General features: G+C 42.2%; 1 protein-coding gene and 1 long non-coding RNA gene across 2 annotated transcripts; one reads left to right on the top strand and one right to left on the bottom strand.

Annotated features, from left to right (window-relative positions):
* Positions 1-1,083: 1,083 nt before the first annotated feature.
* On the top strand, positions 1,084-7,920 carry SLC25A6 (solute carrier family 25 member 6). The gene is made up of 4 exons (XM_081949533.1): positions 1,084-1,301; positions 3,619-4,105; positions 6,213-6,353; positions 7,288-7,920. Exons 1-4 carry the CDS (start codon positions 1,191-1,193, stop codon positions 7,443-7,445), a joined length of 897 nt encoding a protein of 298 aa, XP_081805659.1. The 5' UTR covers positions 1,084-1,190; the 3' UTR covers positions 7,446-7,920.
* A 22-nt stretch (positions 7,921-7,942) lies between these two features.
* Positions 7,943-16,982, bottom strand: LOC309390320. The gene is made up of 2 exons (XR_014175109.1): positions 15,958-16,982; positions 7,943-9,310 (listed from the first exon to the last, which is right to left on the bottom strand). It is a non-coding gene; the product is annotated as an uncharacterized lncRNA (long non-coding RNA).
* Positions 16,983-21,038: the final 4,056 nt, after the last annotated feature.

Raw genomic sequence — 21,038 nt, 5'->3', positions numbered from 1 at the left:
AAGTTATTACCATTTGTCTTAATTATCTATTTCCTTCTATTTTCAGGCCTTGAAATCTGTTTTCAATGGGTAAACACTTATTAGAAATTCTGGGTATAACATCATGCCTCTTTCAAGAAAGATGAAACTATATTATGGTTTCAGTAAATTTAAGACTTTAATTAAACATTGGGACTGGGATTCCCTTCTAATTCTTTAGCAAAACTTTGGTGCTCCTCCAGCTCCAAAATTCTTTTAGAAGAAATTGTGGATTAATTTTAATTACCAAAGGCTACATCTTGGTACATAGCATTAATTCAACCTATGGCTTTCCTGAACTCTGCATTAATAAGATAGCAGAAAGATAAGGAAAACGAGGTAAATAAGAATGATTTCTGTAAATATTACTGAATGTTTTAACTGTTCCAGTTGATGGAGAAAACAAATTCACGATCAGTTAGAAATAGATCTCTGTAGCAACTAATAGCTACACGGTAAAAAGAAAGTATCCAATATTTGCAACAGTTTATCATGGAGACTGCAGTGGCTCACAAGCAGTACTGTAACGTTGCAAATACCCCGTTCCTCCTGCGATTATCCACTTTATTATTTGAATGATGTCTTTGGGCATAAACGCGGGCACTAATAAGAGCAGCGATCTAAGGATCAGCTCAGTAACTGACTCCGATCGAACGGATCACAATGAAAGGGTTAGCGGGATGACTTTCTGAATCAGTTTCGATTGTAGTCACGGGATATCAAAGGCTGACCTGGAAGCAAAACCGAAATGCATCCAAAAATAAATATTAGCCGCCTCTACCCGACCTGTCGCAGCAGAAGGCGGCCCTCCGGAGCCGCTTCCCCGCGAGGGCTGCCACGGCCGCAATCTCAGTCTTGACTTGCCCTCCACGTGGCTCCACATCCTCGGCTTCCTCCCATTCAAAGGCACTTTAGCGGGAAGAGTGGGAGGAAGACCTCGGGGGGAGCAGGAGGGATCGAAGGGAAACGCAGCCGTCCGGCACAGACCGCCTCTTCGTCGGGCCCGCCAATGGCGCCCAGCGGGCGGAGCTTCCCGAGCCGGCCATTTAGCTCCCGAGCAGAGGCAGCCCTTTCCTTTCGGTGTCTGGCGCTGCGGCCGCAACGACAGAGCGCCCCGTTTCCCAGCCCCACCCTTCAGTACCACCCGGAGGCCCCGATCTACCACTGCGGCCATGGCAGACCAAGCCATCTCCTTCGCCAAAGACTTCCTGGCGGGCGGCGTGGCGGCGGCCATCAGCAAAACGGCCGTGGCTCCCATTGAGCGGGTCAAGCTCTTGCTTCAGGTCAGGCCCGCCGGGCGCGTGGCGGGATGATCCGGGAGGGGGGGGGATCGCCGTCCCTCCACGACCCTCGGCTATAGAGAAGGTGGGGGGAGACGGAGCGGCTCTGCTGTAGGGACAACGGGGGCACCGCTCGCTCCGCGTGGCTCCCGCTCCAGGGCGCTGTCAAACCGGCTCCCTGCTTGGAGACTTTGAATCGCGTGACCGGAGGTGGTAGCCGGGACGGGTGGGAAGCGGGTAGCGGGATCCTGGCGGGGAGGGCGTCGGCTCTCAATCGCATCCGTCCCCCTGCTCGATTTCCCGCTGGGACTCCTTTGAGTCGGAAGAAAGGGCGGGAACAAGAGAGAGAGGTCGAACGAAGGAAAGAAGTGGGAACCGGCCGCCATTTTTCTTCCGGCGACGTGTCTTTGATTGACAGGGCGGCGGACGCACTAGGTCCCTAGTAGACGGTGGAGGAAGAGCTTTCGCCTCTTCCCGCTTATATCTCGCGTGACTTGGCAGAAGCACAAGGCTCTGCGGAGTCGGCGAGAGGAGTGACGTTTCTAATGCGGCGGTTGGATTAGCCCCGCCCCTTCGCTACCTAGACGCTGGTTTCGTTGTCTGCTAACTTCCGCCTTGTATTTTTAAATGCTGCTGCTTCCCGGTTAGGAGAGCAGAGGACGTATCTGAGCCATAGAGACGAAGTTACTGCTATCTCCTTTTGAAGGCCTTTTTTTTCTTATTTACCAAACCCCACACATCGTTCCATGCAGTTTATCGCTTACTCTGAATGTATTGATTCAATTTATATGGCTGCATGTTCACCAGGCGAATATGAACTGCTTACAAGGGAGAAAAACGTCAAATACGAATAAAAAAGGATAAAATAATAATAAAATCTGAGGGTTTTTTGCAACCTGCATTAACCGGAGAGCCATACATTCCTAGACTTTAGAAAGGTGTATGTGTTTTGTTCAAAGCTGCGTAGGCTTTGAAATCAGGTAAATTTATTTAGATGGCTTTTTAAAACTCATACGGGAGGAATGTGTTGAGAAATTTTTAGGTTGTTTTGTAGTTTGAATTTTTGTATGCAAAAACTCCAGATATGTTCATACCATCTCTAAGGTGTTTGGAAAAAGTCTGTCCTGAAATCTCGGAAAACACTGGCAGTATCAATAATAATGGACTAGATCAGCGATAGCGAACCTTTTTTGGCTCACGTGCCATAAGTGGGAGGAGCGCAAGGAGGGTAGTGTGTGGGTGTGCCGCACCCATAATGCAATGCACGACCCCCCAGTGCGCACGCACGCACTACAGGCGCGATCCCCCCATTTTTTGCATGCTTTTTTTCCCCTCCCCAGGCTCCAGAGGCTTTACAGCCTCCCCCGCCCCCCGGAAGCCCTCTGGAGGCTTGAGGGACCTTCAGGACGCTTCCCTGAAGCCTCCGGAGCAGTCAAAACGACCCTCTGAGCAAACCAGAAGTCCGTTCCCCGAACTTCCAGTTTGCCCATAGGGCCGTTTTTTTGCGCTCCAGAGGCTTCAGTGAAGGTCATGAAGCCTCCGGAGGGGCGGGGGAAGCTCTTTTTGCCCTCCCCAGGCTCCTATAAAGGCTCTGAAAAAAAGGGTGAACTCAGCTGGCCAGCGCGCACATGTGCGCTGGCCAGCTGATAGGGCAGCGCCTCTCGTGCCCTGACAAATGGCTACGCGTGCCACCTGTGGTACGCGTGCCATAGGTTCGCCATCACTGGACTAGGTAGATCATTGCTTTCAAGGCAGCTTACTATGTGTTACTACAAAGCTACTGTTGCAAAGTTTATGGATACTACAAAGACAATAAAATGTAATAGTGATAGTTTTCCCAAGCAGCAATACTTCCCTACACTCATATAATGCTCCTACCCTGACTTTTTAGATTCAGTATTGTTATTCTTTTCTCATATACATACTCACACATACCCACACGTAAAACTTTTTAATTGACTGTACCCCATCATTATTGTCTATGATTGTGATAAAGTTTGATTTGATTAAATGTTAGGTGGGAATAACTTTCAATCTTTCTTTGTTCGTAGTTGACCATTATAGATTTGAGGCAAGCTTGCCTGTTCCCCTTATTTTCCAATGAAGTGTCTTTAAAAATCTTACTTTTGATATAAAGTTCAAATTCTGCGCTTTTGTGTTGTGAAAACAATAGATAATCATTTAAGGTAGTATATAGTCCTTTTAATATTTTTTATAATGTATATACAGATAACACTATCATAAATGTAATTTCATGTTATTAAAATGATGCCTCAGAAAAGTACATTAATTTAGAGTTATTATAAAACTTTTCTTACAGGTGCAACATGCAAGCAAGCAGATTGCTGTTAATCAACAGTACAAAGGAATCATTGATTGTGTAGTCCGCATTCCCAAAGAGCAAGGAATGTTATCCTTCTGGCGTGGAAATTTAGCCAATGTTATTAGATACTTCCCAACTCAGGCACTCAACTTTGCCTTCAAGGATAAGTATAAGCAAGTGTTTTTAGGAGGAGTAGACAAACACACACAGTTCTGGAGATATTTTGCTGGCAACCTGGCCTCTGGTGGTGCAGCTGGAGCTACCTCCCTCTGCTTTGTCTATCCTTTGGATTTTGCAAGAACCCGCCTGGCAGCTGATGTTGGAAAAGCTGGTGCTGACAGAGAATTCACAGGTCTGGGAAATTGTCTCGTCAAAATCTTCAAGTCTGATGGCCTGCGTGGCTTATATCAAGGCTTCAATGTCTCTGTTCAGGGCATAATCATCTATAGAGCTGCTTATTTTGGAATCTATGATACAGCAAAAGGTAAGTAAAATATTCAGGGTGATCTTGACAAACAAGCTAGCATAACCTTTAGAAATGTTATTTCTGATTGGCAAAGTTTATAGTCGCTGGATTCAATTGCTAAAATATGACCAATTCTGTGGTATGATGTTTGGAAAGACCTTTTAAATTTCAGTGGGCTAAGGTATAGGCAGTGAAAGAAAGGGGGGGGAAAAGAAAACCAAGACTGAAAAGGAAAAAGGGGATTTGTATTGAAAGAAAAAAGTTGAATGATAACAGTAGATTATTTGAATGCTTGCATTTAGAGAAGTAGAGCTACTTTGGGCAATATTTAATATCTGTTTTTATAACATGTATCCACAATTATGCTTAAACAAAGTTACATTTTCATACCTATTTTGTTTGAGACCTTCACTATTAATGTGTAGGGTTCTCAGATTCAACTATCAGAGTTGTGAACTATCATATGAAGCAGTACACTGATACCTAATCTCAAAAACAATTTTCAAAATTTTAAAGATGGCATCCACTGAAAACTTATTTTGATACTAATTCTGTGATCCCCCCCCCCCGTCCCGCAAGACATACAATTCAAAGATAAGATAAATAACAGTTAAAATATTCTGTTGAACTGAAGAAACCTTGGGGCTCTCTGAATTTGGTTGTTTGCAGATATTTCATTATTTGACTAGGTAACAATCTATTATTAATGGTTTTGACAATGTTACTGAGTTGAATAATGAAACATCTGCAAACAAACAAGTTTAGGGGGCACCAAGGACTCCACAGCCTCAACCTTATTCTCTTCTATATTTTATTAAGGCTAAAAATGCCTGGCTGAAGAAAGTCTTGTTATCTTTCCTGAAAGTGGAAAGAATAAGACTAAAAATGGTTTTACCATTACCGCCAGCTGTAATTGATGTGGGATGAACACCTGCTTATTAAACGCTCATCCTGTTGTATAGTAATGGTCAAAATTGGAAATCTTTTGGGAAAAGTGTACATGCATGCACAGAAGTGGCGTGCGCAAGGATAAGCACACCCAAACCAGTAGTAACAAAATTGGCAACCCCCCCCATTGGAGTAGAACCATAAAATTATATATCAATGGAAATAATTTAATCAAGAATGTAATGCAATAACTTTTATGAAGGATTTCAGAGATAAAAGTGGCTTTTTTTTGGTGGAATTCTAGATTTTAGGCCAAATTCTTACAGTCTGCGCCGAACAGTCCTTGCACTCAACTTCACATTGCATTATGCCATTTCATCTTGTATGTACCCAGATGATTTTCTTCTATCACGTAGGCACAGTCTGTTAAATCTTCTATCATCACTTGCTGTTGGGCACCTTTTCCTACCTTTACCGGTGTGGTTTTGTAGTGACTGAGTCTCCTTATACCTCTTTAAAAACATAGAAGTGCCACCTTTGTTTAAATTTCCACCATTTTTTCTTCAAATTTCTTTATAATTGTAGCCTTGTTCACTTAATAATACTATTTTACATCGCTTTCTGAGTGACCAGTCAACTCTTTGAACCATTACTTTAATTTTATTACATTTTACAAGCTCACTAAATGAAAGAACACAAAAAAAACCAAACAACTTGATAGTGACCACATAACACAAGGGCAAATGTCCTCCTCTCAGCTTCAATACATGACATCAGTAACTGAATCCTACTGTGATCTAATTAGCTCATTGCCAAAACAAGTTGACACCTGATTGGCTCTCTAAACACTCATGCTCATTGGCTACAATCACATGAAGGAAATCTACCTGATACCAACCTAAGCAAGGTGTGCTTCCTTTTTCTGGTTATTTGGCTATAACTTTTCATAGAAGGAAGATAATTGAACAAACTTTGATACATTACATTCTTGATTAAATTATCTTTCCATTGATATGTAATTTTATGGTACTACTCCAGAAAAGTGGTATAATTAGCCATCAAACCTCAAAAATACACTTTCCCCAAAAGGTTTCCACAATTTTGGCCACTACTGTAAATAAAATAATTTATATTATTATTGATTTTATTTTACATACATTTGGACACTCTTAAATGATGCTTCCAAATCTTAATGGAAAGCAGTCTATATTTTCATGAGAGTTTTGTTTTATTATAGGTATGTTACCAGATCCTAAGAACACTCATATTGTGATAAGCTGGATGATTGCACAATCAGTGACTTCAGTAGCTGGCGTGATCTCTTATCCCTTTGACACAGTGCGGCGTCGAATGATGATGCAGTCTGGGCGTAAAGCAGGTAAATGAAACTTGCTTATAAACTTTAAGCAGGATGGACCTTTTTTTCCCCATTGATGTATTATGTGCTCTGTTTAAATATGAAGGCTTGCAACCTCATTCACAGTGAATGATGTTGGTTAAGACTTAAGTATGTATTAAGTCATTCAGTGCTAGCAGCTTGACAGAATCATGTCTTCAGTTGAATTGCACTACAGCTGTGCTGCATTCTGATAAATGGAATTGTACTTTTGGTCTGCTGTTTCCTGTAGCCCTTAAATAAATACCCCACAACCACCTTGTTCTGACCCAGCTCCCCAAACATGACAAACCCTCTGATGTGAACTCAAAAGATTCCTTTATTAGGAAAGCTGGCAGCCCCGGCAAAAAAATTCTCTCGGAGTCTAACAAGTCCGGCTGGCCAGAAGATGAATAGTTGTCTGCCACACCTATTCATTTCCACCCCCTGCCTTTTATCCCCAGTGCTAGGGTGGGGCCTCACTAGCAGCTCTTCCTTCCCCAGGATCGGCCCACGGCTCTCCACTGTTCTCTTTGCAGCCATGTGTCAGGCACTGGAGCCAGCTGTTCTTCCTCTTCCTCATTAATCACTTCCAGACCTGGGGGCTGTTGACTCCACATCTGTGGGCTGACGGATAGCCCAGGCTCTGCCTCTGTCTGTCTCTCTGCCAGCTCCATTCCCTCTTCCCCCTTGGAGCTCCCAGGTTGCCCTGATACTAACCCTGACTCCTACGCCACCGCTTCCCGATTCGGTTGCTGGAGGGGCTGGTGGCTGACATAACTTATTATTATATAACTTCAGTAATAAATGAATGTAACATAACTATTTGGTGGATGTATTATTGAAACAATGAATTCTGGGTAGCTTCCTTATTTCTTGTGATCTTGCTATGTTTGTACCTAACTAATTCAAAATAATCGATTTATTTTCCCCACAGCTGACATTATGTACTCTGGAACAATTGACTGTTGGAAGAAGATTGCGAAAGATGAAGGTGGAAAGGCTTTCTTCAAAGGCGCATGGTCTAATGTTCTTCGAGGCATGGGTGGTGCATTTGTGCTTGTATTGTATGATGAGCTCAAGAAAGTCATTTGAACACAATTTTATTAGAAACTTAAGTTAAATTGACAGATCACATAGAATAACTTGCCATTATGGACCACTGACTTAAAAAAATTCCTACCCAGTCTTATTTATCGGGGCCAGATCATGTTTAAGTGGGACTAGAAACTGCCTCCAGTGAACTGATGTACATTATACAGGCATCAAAACAGTCAGTCCAGTTCATTGGATTTGTCTTGTATTTGGTGTTGGTTATAGTAGCTACAGTTCAGGGTCCAACGAAGCTGATCTGCTTTTGTCTGAAGATCAGCTAAAAGTTTCAAGTCCTGTCTTAAAAGGACCATAAAAATCATGTTTTGGAAAATGAAAAATATTCACTTAGCCAATCTTGTTTTTCCACTTGTACTTAAGCACTATGTACTGTTTTTGCACAGCTGAACATTTAGCATTTGTGTTCTCCAATTTGGGGCATTCTGTGAACAATAAACATAATTAACTATGTGTCGAATTTATGACTACTACATCTTGAGTATTTAGGGCCAGTCTCACCATGCAATAAGATGTGGTTTACTGATCTCGAGTAGCATTTATGCATGTGCATATCCACCTGCACAAAAAAAAAAAAAAAAAGTACAGCGATACATTTCAAAATGCTGTCCCGTGGTGTGTGTTGGGGGAGAGTACTGTAGTTGGATTCTTAGACATAATCACTAGATTTAAAGGCTCTTTAAATAAGATAAGCTTGTATATGCCTTCAGAGGTTTTCATCATGCTTTTATGAAAATGGTAAAATGGTTTGAAATAGGAAGCCATTGTGAATACGGAGAAAACATAGCTTGAAAATAGTAATTCAATGGTTCAGCACTGCATATAGGGATGCTAATAATTATAGATCACCTAAGAATTAAGTAGAAAGTAGAGCTATGAGGAAAATGTCATGTACATGCTTTGTAAAGTAGCATATGTATATGGCATTAGATGAAACAGTTGTATGGTCTTTAATTATTTGAAGAAAGATATTGTACTCATGTTCCCTCATGGCATTTGTATGCTTTTACACTGTACTATTGAAAAACAAGTAGCTATTAGAAGTGTTCGTATTGGCATTGTTTAGAGTATTGAATAAAAAATGAAAGTATGACATCAGAGAAAATTAGTAGAATTTTCTACTAATTTAGATTAGTAGGTTTAAAGGAAGATGGTACAATGAGAGAATTTGACTTTCCAGCTCCAGAATTTGCAAAAAAAAAAAGGGAAGGGAGACATTGCATCAGATGTGTATTATTATCTAGTATTATTTTGAATGAAGGCCGAATGTTCTTTTTTTAGTTTATTGTATATAGCCTATATACTTGTGGATAAGCCCATCTACGAATAAGCCAAATCCAATATTGAGGTGTGTTTTGGGACCCAAAATAACTACTGTGTACAATATTTAATTGGTAATTATCAGAAAAAAAGTTATATAGCCATTAAACTGTGATATATAACAAAATTAAAAGTGAAAATAGACCTGAAAAATTGTATTAAAAACTGACCAAATTGCTCAAAAGTCCTCTGCGGAGATTGACAGATAAATACACTGACAATCTTGTTGCAACTTAAGAAGTTTTCATTCCAGAATTTTATAATGTCTCGCAATGCCTTCATAATTTGTGTCCAATTGTTAAGTGAACTCATGAACAGTTTTGACTTTCAGTCAAAAATCTAGTAGTAGACTTTGTTGGGAAATATGTTGAAATGTATCTCAATTAACAAGACAATTGGCAGCTGATTTTTTCTAAATATTTTAAATATTAAGTACTTTTTTGCTATTGAAAAATAAAGTCATATCTTAAGCTGGTCTTTGTTGATTTACAAAAACAAGATATATAACCTCATTCCAAAAGTTAGTTATTCTGTCTAGTTCCGTGATGGCGAACCTATGGCACGCGTGCCACAGGCGGCACGCGGAGCCATTTCTGAGGGCACGCGAGGCATTGCCCTGTCAGCTCCAGTGCGCATGCACCCACTGGCCAGCTGATTTTCGATAGGTTTTTTTAATCTCCGGAGGATTCCCTGAAGCCTCCAAAGGGCGAAAAACAGCCCAATGCAAAGAGAGCTGTCAGAACGGGGAAAGACAAGCGGCAAGGAAAGAGGCTTCTTTCACTCGTGCTGGCTGCTCTGTTCCCCCCTCCCCCCTGCTACTAAAAAGGATCCTGCCCGATCGCTTGAATCCACAGGGAAATGAGAGAGCTGCCAGCACGGGGGAGACAAGCGGCAAGGAATGTGGTGATTTTCCCCGCTACCCATGAAAGACACTGGACACAAGGATTGTCCTTGGGATGGGTAGCCCAGGGCAAAGCCCGGCACACTCTATTTATTCAATACACAAGAAAGTCTAAAGCACCAAAAGATAATTAGTTACACGTAAAAGTACACATAAGGAGTTAATTATCACCATTCAAAGAATCAAGGTTCCTTACAGACAATCCACATATCCTGTCAGACATGAGTACGTGACCAAGAGCACAGTCAATTCAATCCCACAACTCCTCCTTTTTTTTTTCTATTTGCAAATGTTGTGATTTTCATAAGCTCATCTTGGCTGCTTGAGTACATAATTGTCCTTTTTCCAGATACCATATTCCTACATACAGACATCAAAGACGGAATACATTGAATACAACAGCAAGAACAAATTATTGTTTTTGGTTAAGCTAAAAAATAACAGGCTACTCGAGACCATAGCTGTAATGCGTACGTCTGTACGTAACCATTCCTTTATTTCACATCTGGTTCTGCTAATTAGGTGAGCTTATAGGCGTCCAAGATAACCAATTACTGAGATCATGGTAGCTTTCTACACATGTCTTTACGTAAGGTTACCTCTAGCACAAATGATGACTAAATAACTTAAAACATTTCCCAACAGACCTGTGGGTAAAAGCTTTCCCACCAGGATCCTAGGGTATCAATTTTCAAATCAAAGGCCAAATTGTGTAAAATATTGAATTGGTACTGGATAGTTCTGGATTCATCTGAAAGATTAAAACAACACATTAATTACTAAAATAGACCAAATTACATACAATCACATTAGTCTCAAAGTCACAAGTGATGTCTGAAGTTGCTGTTTGGAAAGCAACACAAGAATTAACTAGCTAAAGCAAGATTGTGCTTCACTAATATTAACAGAAATGTAATTAAAAGTTTCGTAACCATATGTAAAAAACCATCCTTGCAGAAGCCAAACATAAGCAAAGTGAAAGGAAATCTCCTCAAAGCTGTACAATTTAAAGCAGGTGAACTAATATGGAAACAGTGAGGCTTTTTACTTAAAGATATACAGTTAACTACTTTAGCACATGTTACATTTTCAGGAACTGCTACTATGGGAGTATACAAAGCAATTGCATCAGGTGGAGGATCATAAGCAATTAATCCTCAATGAAAGATAGTCTTATAATTCGAACCAATGAAGTGTTGAATTACTGCAGGCAAGATTCAAACAGGATCCAAGCATGTAGAAAGCAAATGTTTCATGTACAGTTCAAGTCAGTGTGTGTGATGTTAGTTGCACCCATAGATTTTTATTACAGTCATTGTTCAAATGAGTTTTTGGGTGAGATGACAGAACAAGTAAACATAAACAAATGATGACTAGGGAATTGGCAAAAATGGCAGCGCATTAGTTCCACGTGTCATTGTTTCAGCACTGCTTTGGTGGTTTTTGGTTTTTCACATCACTGGACAGCTGTTTTGGCAAGATTGTATTGGCCACTGTGCTGTCTGTAAAGTCATCTTGGTCATCTCTGGAACTGGATTTGAGAACTGGTATGACAATATTCTTGGCTAGACAAACATCACGTACTAGAATCCACAAAGATCTGTAGAAACAAGCACAGCATGTCCTCGTCCCCCTTGCGGGGGAGGCAAACAAACTTTTTAAATCTATTATGTTACCTATGCCAAATTAGCCAAATTGGGGTACACCAAATTGTTAGGTACCCAAAATCCCTCCTTTTTTATTTGTTTGAGAAGACAGTCCCTAAGGACCAATTAAGGAAAAAAACCCCAAAATTAAAATAATGTTCCAATTAGAACAAGATTACAAAAAAGGCCAATGAAAAATAGGCCAGGCCATTATCAGTCTGTAGAAAGAAAAGTTTGCCCAAGGCAGTAAAGGCTGAAAAAAGGTGAGAAAAAAACATGAGTAGCTGTTTCTTCTCAATAAAATGTGTCCAAAAAAAAAAATAGATAAATGAATTTACTTCTAAGGAGCCAAAAAATAAACATAGGTAACATCCATTTGCCATAGTGATTAGAGGCCAAATCATGGGGATTAAGTTCCGTTTCCCCAGAGGGGAATGCCCCAAAACACTGGGGGCAAGATGAAACAATTTGCTTGACCTGGTTGAGTGGCATATGGCAAAATCGTGCCAGTCCCCAGGCATTTTGATGAAAAAATTATCAAAAAAAATCTGAAGAAAAAACATAGTTAAAAAAATTACCTAGAAAATTAAAAATAAGTTGACACACATAATGAAAGTCAGAAATATAGTTTAAAAGTTTGTTAAAAAAGATGTGAAAAGTTAAAATAGCAACAGACAATTTTTAGTGTTGCAAGAACAACGGTATTGCGAGGTAGGAAAAGAAGTCCTTAAACACGCAAGCCAAAGAACTTCAGGCAAATGATATGAAATACAGACCACATAGTCAGTTAAAGCACACTGAAGAAAGAAGTTATTCTGAAAACAAAATTAAAAATCAGATTTTGGAATAGGAAAAATAATATTAATTAAATCAGTCCAATTTCTACAACAAACCCAAGGTTATTAATTCAACAACTGCCTAAAAATATTAATGGCAAGACATTTTAAAACTGAGTCTTTTTATCTTAAAAATATTAAAAGAATAAGCTGACAAGTTACGCAAACCACAAATGGAATGCTCAAAATCTCATTAATCTTTACAACTGTGGCAAGGGCACGAAAGAGAAACAAAATAAATCAAATAAAAAACTTTAAGTAGTGGCAGACACAGACGGACGAACCCAAACAAAGGTTCCCCATCAGCTGCCATAAATTAATTAGCAAAATGACTCCGTGTTCATTTAAACAAAGAAATTTGGAGCAAAAAAGATTGTAACATTTCAGGCAGTTATCCTTTTTTTCTGGAACAATCTGCAATACAATACAATACAATACAATAGTAGAACTGGAAGGGACCCTGGAGGTCCTCTAGTCCAACCCCCCTGCCTAGGCAGGAAACCCTATACCATTTCAGACAAATAACCATTCAACATCCTCTCAAAGACCTCCAGTGTTGGGGCATTCACAACCCCTGGAGGCAAGCCATTCCATTGACCAACTGCTCTTAGAGGCATTCACAGGTATCACTGGGGCGTTTCATACACACACTCATGGTAAAAATGAGCAGACACTCATTCTCCCCACCTTTCCTACTTCCCTCCAAAGAATGACCCAGAAGGAAGATTGGGGGGGGGGGGGGATTCACACAGGCAATCACGTGGATCTCTGGATCCATTCACTTATCACTCCCTGGGGCATGGGGGACACATACTCACATTCATACTGCAAGCAGACCTTCATGCTTGCTCATGCCAAACAATCATAGGTATTTCAGAAAGCCTTTTTTCACAAGCCACTAAGCTTCATTTTCTTTTATTAGAGGATCTCACCCTCCCTTCAGGTTTTGAAATGATAACAAACATGCATACACACACATTCCATTAAACAACTTTGTAACTTACTGTTTCTTTATATGAAAAGGAATCAAACTACATTCATACCAACTTTTACCACCAACATACTCACATTTGCACTGCAATCATTAATTTCACATACAAAAATCCCATTTCATTCTTTCTTCATGCAAGGCAGTTATTACAATTACTTCAGGGAGCTGTACATAAGCCAATGAGCTCCATTTTCTATTATTAAAGGATCTCAACTTCCCTCCAGGTCTGGAAATGATCACACACACACACATGGCCAGAAAATCAGCAAATTTGTTGACAAAATCTAAATCAAAACTGTCTTCTGGAAGCCAGGTTTTTACTTTAGGACTAATAGAGTAGGTTGGCCAGATAAATGTGCAGAGGTTCTTTTTTACTCAGGTTGAAGGCAAACCTTTAGTAGGAATTTCCTTCATTTCATACATGCGCACACAAGGCAACACTCTCCTCCTTCCCCCTAAAAGGAAAAAAAATCTATACTCACCTGAAGAGTACAATCTTCTAGGGCTGAAAGACAGAAGAACAAGGTTCCCTCCCCCACAGAAAAGGCATTGTTGGAGGATTAGAGGTAAGGGAGCGTGGGGGGGGGGGAGATAGCTTGCAGGCAAAGTTTGAAAAATAAAACCATCAGTTACTAAACAGATAAACATTATGGGAATATCACAGATGAGAAATGGAGTCTGGATTCACATGCTTCAGGAAAGAAATGAACAGGTAAAATCATTTAGACACACAATAAAGGCAAGGATGAAACTTTTTTAACTGCCAGGAAATCTCTTCCCAGCTCCAAGCCGTTTCTTTCCTTAATCAGTTTTATTTCTTTCTCTTTCAACTGACCTGCTTTCCCATTAAGCTGAAAATAAAAATAATTTCGCCTAGTTATCTCCCTTATCTCCTTGACGTGTTCTAACCGAACTGTTGAGAGATCACCACTCATACTTACGTAGAATCAGAGTCGACCCGCGACAAGCTGATGGAGCTCTGGTCCAAGTCCTGGTGAAAGTAGAGTGGAAGGCGGACGCATTGGGATTCCCCCTTTCCAATCACGTCGGGGGTCACCACTTGTGGTGATTTTCCCGGCTACCCATGAAAGACACTGGACACAAGGATTGTCCTTGGGATGGGTAGCCCAGGGCAAAGCCCGGCACACTCTATTTATTCAATACACAAGAAAGTCTAAAGCACCAAAAGATAATTAGTTACACGTACAAGTACACATAAGGAGTTAATTATCACCATTCAAAGAATCAAGGTTCCTTACAGACAATCCACATATCCTGTCAGACATGAGTACGTGACCAAGAGCACAGTCAATTCAATCCCACAAAGGAAAGAGGCTTCTTTCACTCGTGTTGCCTGCTGTGTTTCCCCCCTCCCCCCTGCTACTAAAAAGGATCCTGCCCGATCGCTTGAATCCACAGGGAAATTAGGAGAGCTGCCAGCACGAGTGAAAGAAGCCTCTTTTCTTGCCGCTTGCCTTTCCCCCGTGCTGCCTGCTGTGTTCCCCCCTCCCCCTGCTACTAAAAAGGATCCTGCCCGATCGCTTGAATCCACAGGGAAATGAGAGAGCTGCCAGCACGAGTGAAAGAAGCCTCTTTTCTTGCCGCTTGTCTTTCCCCTGTGCTGCCTGCTGTGTTCCCCCCTCCCCCCTGCTACTAAAAAGGATCCTGCCCGATCCCCGATCCACAGGGAAATGAGGAGAGCTGCCAGCAGGGGGGAAAGACAAGCAGTAAGGAAAGAAGAAAAGAGGCTTCTTTCACTCAACGTGGCTGCTGTTGCCCTTTTCTCCATTTCAGTGCTAGGGCACCGAGGTTGCCCCACCCACCATCGCCCAGGTCCTCGCTTCTCCCAAACATTTCTTTGCCTACCTGATTTCCAGCTCCATCACGTTTCTTGCCATCGTGTGCAGAGAAACAAAGTTTGTGGGACTAAAAAAAAACTTCAATCAATTACAACTTGGGGAGGGGGGAGAGATCTCGCAAAGTTGGAATTGATTGATTGAAAGGAGTTTTTTTTAGTCCCACAAACTTTGTTTTCCTGTCCAAAACGGCAAGAAACATGATGGAAAAATGCTACGGAGGGGAAATTAAATGGGCAAAGAAATGCTTGGGAGAAGCGAGGACCTGGGCGATGTGGGGTGGGCTCCATGGAGTGGTGCTGAAATGGAGAAAAGGGCAACAGAGCAGCCACCTTGAGGGGGAAAAAGCTGCTTTTCCTTATTTCCTTGCTGCTTGTCTTTCCCTCATGCAGATTGCTCTCTTCCTCATTTCTCTTTGGATTGCAGCAACCAGGCAGGATCCTCTATGCTAGCACAGGGGAGGGGGGGGGGAAACAGAGCAGCCACCTTGAGGGGAAAAAGCTGCTTTTTCTTCTTTTCTTGCTACTTTTCTTTCCCCTGTGCCAGCAGCTCTCTTCATCATTTGTCTATTGACTGTAGTGCCCAGGATCCTCTTTAATAGAAGGGGAGAATTTAGCAACTGGACTCACACCTGCCATTGTAAAAAGGGCCCAATCTTCACACAGGAGAATGATAAGGGAAGGTTTTTTGACACAGGAGCACACTTGAGCATCCCCCCACCCCCACCCCAATCTCTGCCCGTTAGTGGCAGAGCAACTTCTCCCCTCACTGGGTGTTATCCAAGGGAAAGCAGCCAGAGCAGGGAGTGGCGAGGAAGCCTTGTGCAAAAATGCACGGTCCACACAGGTGAGCGGTGACATTACGTTATGTGGGTCGGCACTAGAGTTCGTGTGATAGCGCGCACGTATGTGCTTTTGGCACCCGAGGCGAAAAAGGTTCGCCATCACTGGTCTAGTTCATCAACTCCATCATATAAAAGTGTAGTGAAGGGACTCTGAAAAGTTCAATAAAATCAGGAAAAGAGCAGCCAAAAATGTTAATTTGAAAAGAGTGCAGGAGGAATCCCAGACTGTCAGCCAATCACACATGCATATAGCAGAATTATTGTGTAGTATTGCACACAGACCTGGGTTGTATCTTCCTAATTTTTTTGCAATAAAATTATTTACCTAATTATGTGTTTGCTTGGGAATGTGATGGTAGCAGGAAGTTGGAGTCTGAACTGATATTTCAAATATTTAACATGGAGTTTGAAAGCTGCAATAGCATCAGTATTAACACATTTTTAAATAAATTGTCAATAATAGCCTAGAATGTAAATAAATTTAATAGGTCAATTTATTATCTAAACAAGTTACCCCATTATGTGAGCCTTTGATGTCTAAAAAGATCAACATCGCACATACCGTAATTTCAAGATGTGAGGGGTCTTTGGTGCTCTCTGAGTTAAGTTTTCTTGCAGACATTACTCACTAGGTAACATCAGTGCTAGTAAAGAGAGGTTTTTGCTCTCACTCATTGAGGAGAGCAAATTCCACTCCTTTCTAGCATTGATGATGTTACCTAGTTTAGGTAATGAAATGTCTGCAAGAAAACAAGCACAGAGAATACCAAGGGCCCTGTCAAGCCTGCAGTTATACTTCCTTTTAAGGTCTTTGGCCTGCCACACACTCTCTTTACTATCCTGTTCATTAGTGGGGAATTGGGAGAGGGGAATAGTAAGGAGTAGAATGTGTTTGTTTTCAAAATAAAAGATTTCTTTCTAGAAATCAAGGTTTCTTTGTCTCTGCACCTCTGCATCTGACTGGAACTAGATGGGTGGAAATGCCAGCGTGGCAGAGGAAGATTGGACCATGTGATGAACTTGGTGTGGGGACAAGATCATGAACTTTCATCTGGGTGGAAACCTAGGAAGCTTTCAGATTTGGGTTTCCACAGATGTACCAACATTTCTATCTTATTAAATTGGAACTTTAAGGATAGCTCTACCTTGGACTCTGATTTAATTCTGCATGATATTTGGAACGCTGACATTAACCCATTGACCACCCCACCAGTTCCAGTCTCACCTGCAATGCCCCAATTGGTTCTTACCCCACCTTCCTACAGAGAAGAGTTCTCGACAATGGAAGAAAGGATGAATGAGAGGAAGGCTGCAGGATGGATGGCGGAACAATGTGCACCTGCAATGCCCCAAAAGGTTCTTACCCCGCCTTTCTACAGAGAAGAGTTCTTGACAATGGAAGAAGGGATGAATGAGGGGGGTACTGCAGGATGGATAGCAGAACAATGTGATGAGGCGGTTCCTAAGTTTAGAGGTGCAACTGGGTTCTGTCCCTCGACGGGCCCAATAAAATGCCAGCATTGCTGTCAATTCAGTCACACAGCGTCAAGAGTGCTTGGCTCCAGCCCCAATATCATAAACATGTGCACCAACCACCAGAGTGGTAAAGAGAAGGCCCCAGAAGCTACCACAGAAATCATCTGGGCCAACAACCTTTGGAAGAGGATCCCCAACGGGACAAAAAATCCTACCAATGGGGAGGCCTTGGAGGAGGAAAATACTGAAGATGACCCAATGGTTAGTGCACCCATCCGCCCCTTTACAATAAAATGCAACCTCCAAGTGCCAGAAACGGGAGTGGAAGGGGAAGTTGGGGCAATTGTGGACACCGACTGCACCCAATGCTTAATCAGCATGTTGATTGTGGAGCAACTAGGTATACGCACAAGACCCCTAAACCATCCCATTCGGTTCGAGCAAGTGGATGGAACACTGACTGGAGGGGCCCCAGCCACTGAAATTACCGAGTTGGTAAAGTTGATGATAGGCCGCCACTATGAATTCCTTAAATTCATTGTAGCTCCAAGAATGCAGGAATCAATTATATTGGGACTTACATGGCTAGACAGGTGGGCGCCTGCAATAAAGTGGGAGGAGGGGGCTACTTTACCGAAGCCAAACATGTACTCTAAGACTCCCAAAGAGATGGTTGACTTGAGGAACTACATCGACATCAATTTGAAAGGGGGCTTCATTGAACCAGCGAAGTTGAAAGTAGCAGCCCCAGTGCTCTTCAGAGAAAAGAAAGATGGTGGGGTTCGTCTCTGTGTTGACCTGCAAGCCTTGAATGTGGTATGCAAAAAGAAAATTTATTCCCTTCACCTCATGAAAGATATGTTAAACCACTTGGCAAAAGGCAAAATCTTCGCCAAGCTGGACTTGAGGGAGGTGTATTACCGCATACGGATCAGAAAGGGAGATGAATGGAAGACCGCTTTTAACACCCCCCTTGGCAGTTTTCAGTACAAAGTCGTGCCATTTGGGCTACAAGGAGCATCCGCAGTCTTCATGCATTACATAAATGAGGTGCTACATGACCACCCGTACTGTGGAATTCTTGTTTATTTAGATGACATCTTGATCTTCTCTGAAACCCTAGAAGAACACATGAAGCTGGTACGTTAAGTCCTTAAAAAAACTTTTGGCCGCCAAGCTATATGCAAAGTTGTCGAAGTGTGAGTTTCACAAGACCTCATTAAATTACTTGGGTTATTGCATCTCCAACGAGAGGATAGAAATGGAGCCAGGAAAAAGTGAAAGCTGTATTAGACTGGAAGCCTCCAAGTACTCGCAGACAACTACAAAGCTTCCTTGGATTTGCCAATTTTTACAGGAAGTTCATTCCGACTTTTGCGGAAATTGCCTTCCCATTGATTGAGTTATTAAAAACGGGGCCTTCCCCAATGAAGCCAAAAGCAAACCAACCCCTGAAATGGATAATGGACTGTCAAAAAGCCTTTGAGAAATTAAAACGGCTCTTTGCCCAAGAGCCCATACTGCAACACCCCGACCCCAAGCGACTATTCATAATCCAGACAGATGCCAGTGATGTAGCAATACCTGCAGTGCTACTACAAAAGAATAGAGGGCCACCTCTTGCCATGTGCTTACATCTCCAAGAAACTCACCACTACTGAAAGGAGGTGTGCCATTTGGGAGAAAGAACTATTTGCGATCAGGTGGAGCCAGCTCACATGGAGATATCTCTTGGAAGGGGGGGGGGATACGCCGTTCGATGTCTGGACTGATCATAAAAACCTCGAAGCTATCCACGCCCATTGAAGACTATCCCCCAAACAAGTTCGCTGGGCACAATACTTCCAAAGGTTTAAATTTGGAAATAAACACATCCCTGCAGGGAAGAACTTGTTGGCGGATGCTTTGTCGAGAAAACCGCAGTACAACAGTAAGAAGGAAGACGTTGTTCAACTCATCATTTCTTTCTCCCACCAACAGGTGGCCCAGGTCACCACCCAAAGCCAGGATAAGCTGATGGCAGAGTTCAAAGCAGCACTCCTGGCAGACCCGTCATTCAACAATAACAAGGACATTCTAACGATGAGCAGTGGCTTAGCCTGGAAGGGTTCCAAACTTTACGTCCCTGCGGGGTTGAGGCTGGAAGTCCTACAGCGAAGCCATGATGCAAAACTAGGCAGCCACTTTGGATCCCTAAAAATGCTCCACCTTGCCAGGCATCAATTTTGGTGGCCAAGGATGAAATCGGAGGTGGAAGATTATGTAAAAAGCTGTGCTACTTGCACAACAATGAAAACATGACCGGGGGAGCCCCCTGGACTACTGCAATGAGTGGCCAGCCCTAGCCAACCATGGGAAGGGATCGCAATAGACTTCATTGTCGAACAGCAGTGGGAATAGAGTAATCTGGACAGTTATTGATTTGTTTTCCAAGCAGGCGCATTTCATTGCTTGCTTAGGGCTGCCGTCCGCAAAGAAATTAGCAAAAATGTTTGTGAAACACATTTATCGCCTGCATGGGGTACCCAAGAGGATCATTTCAGACTGCAGAGTTCAGTTCACCACCAAGTTCTGGATAGAGTTCCTGAGATCCATTGGGTCCACACAAGGACTCAGCTCAGCATTTCATCCCAGCACGAATGGTGCAGCGGAGAGGGCCAATGCAATGGTGGAATAATACATCCGGTGTTACGTGGACTTTCAGCAAGACAACTGGTCGAACTTGCTACCCTTTGGCAAAATGGCATACAACAATGTGATTCGCAGCAGCACTGGATTAACTCCTTTCCAGATTACCAGTGGCATGGAATTTGTTCCCATGCCTGAGCTGCCTAGCGAACCTCCCTCCATGTCTCTGAATGAATGGATGGACACACTAAAGAAAGGATGGGAAAATACAAAGAAAGCTCTAGCAGATGCAGCAGAAACCTACAAGAAGCAAGCTGATAAACACCGCTCGCTCCAACCCCCCTTTCGTGTGGGGGACAAAGTTTTTGTATCTACCAAATACATAAGATTAAAACTGCCTAGTAAGAAATTGGGGCCAAAATTTCTAGGTCCATTCCCAATAGAGAAGATAATTAACCCAGTTACAGTTCGACTCAGTCTACCCAGAATTCTAGGGAAAATTTACCCAGTATTTCATTGTAGCTTGTTGAAACCAGTAATTGGGTCCCATATAAGACCATCCACCCAAGCTCCCCCTCCTCCTGTAGTGGTAGAAGGGGAAACCCATTATGAGGTGAAAAAAATCTTAGACTCCAGGCTGTATAGGGGTTGCTTACAGTATTTAGTGCATTGGAAGGGGTACCCTTTGTCCAAAGCTACTTGGGTGAAAAGTTGGGACCTAAAAGAGGATAGGTTAGTAAAATAATTCCATGAGAAGTTTCCCGATAAGCCAAAGGGTCCCCTCCGGGGGGGGGGGGAGAGGTGGTTAATTGTGTTATGTTAACTTTTATGTTATTCTCTTTTCAGGAAATGTTTTTCTTCTGTCAGGCCTGCAGTTATATTTCCTTTTAAGATCTTTGGCCTGCCACACTCTCTCTTTATTTACTATGCTGTTCATTAGTGGGGAATTGGAAGGGGGAAATAGTAAGGAGTAGAATGTGTTTGTTTTCAAAATAAAAAAATTCATTTCTAGAAATCAAGGTCATTCTTTGTCTCTGCACCTCTGCATCTGACCGGAACTAGATGGGTGGAAATGCCAGT

The sequence above is a fragment of the Natrix helvetica genome (genome assembly GCF_964273705.1).
Source record: "Natrix helvetica genome assembly, chromosome: 3".
Taxonomy (NCBI): Eukaryota; Metazoa; Chordata; class Lepidosauria; order Squamata; family Natricidae; genus Natrix; species Natrix helvetica.
This window is presented reverse-complemented; position numbering and strand designations above follow the sequence as displayed.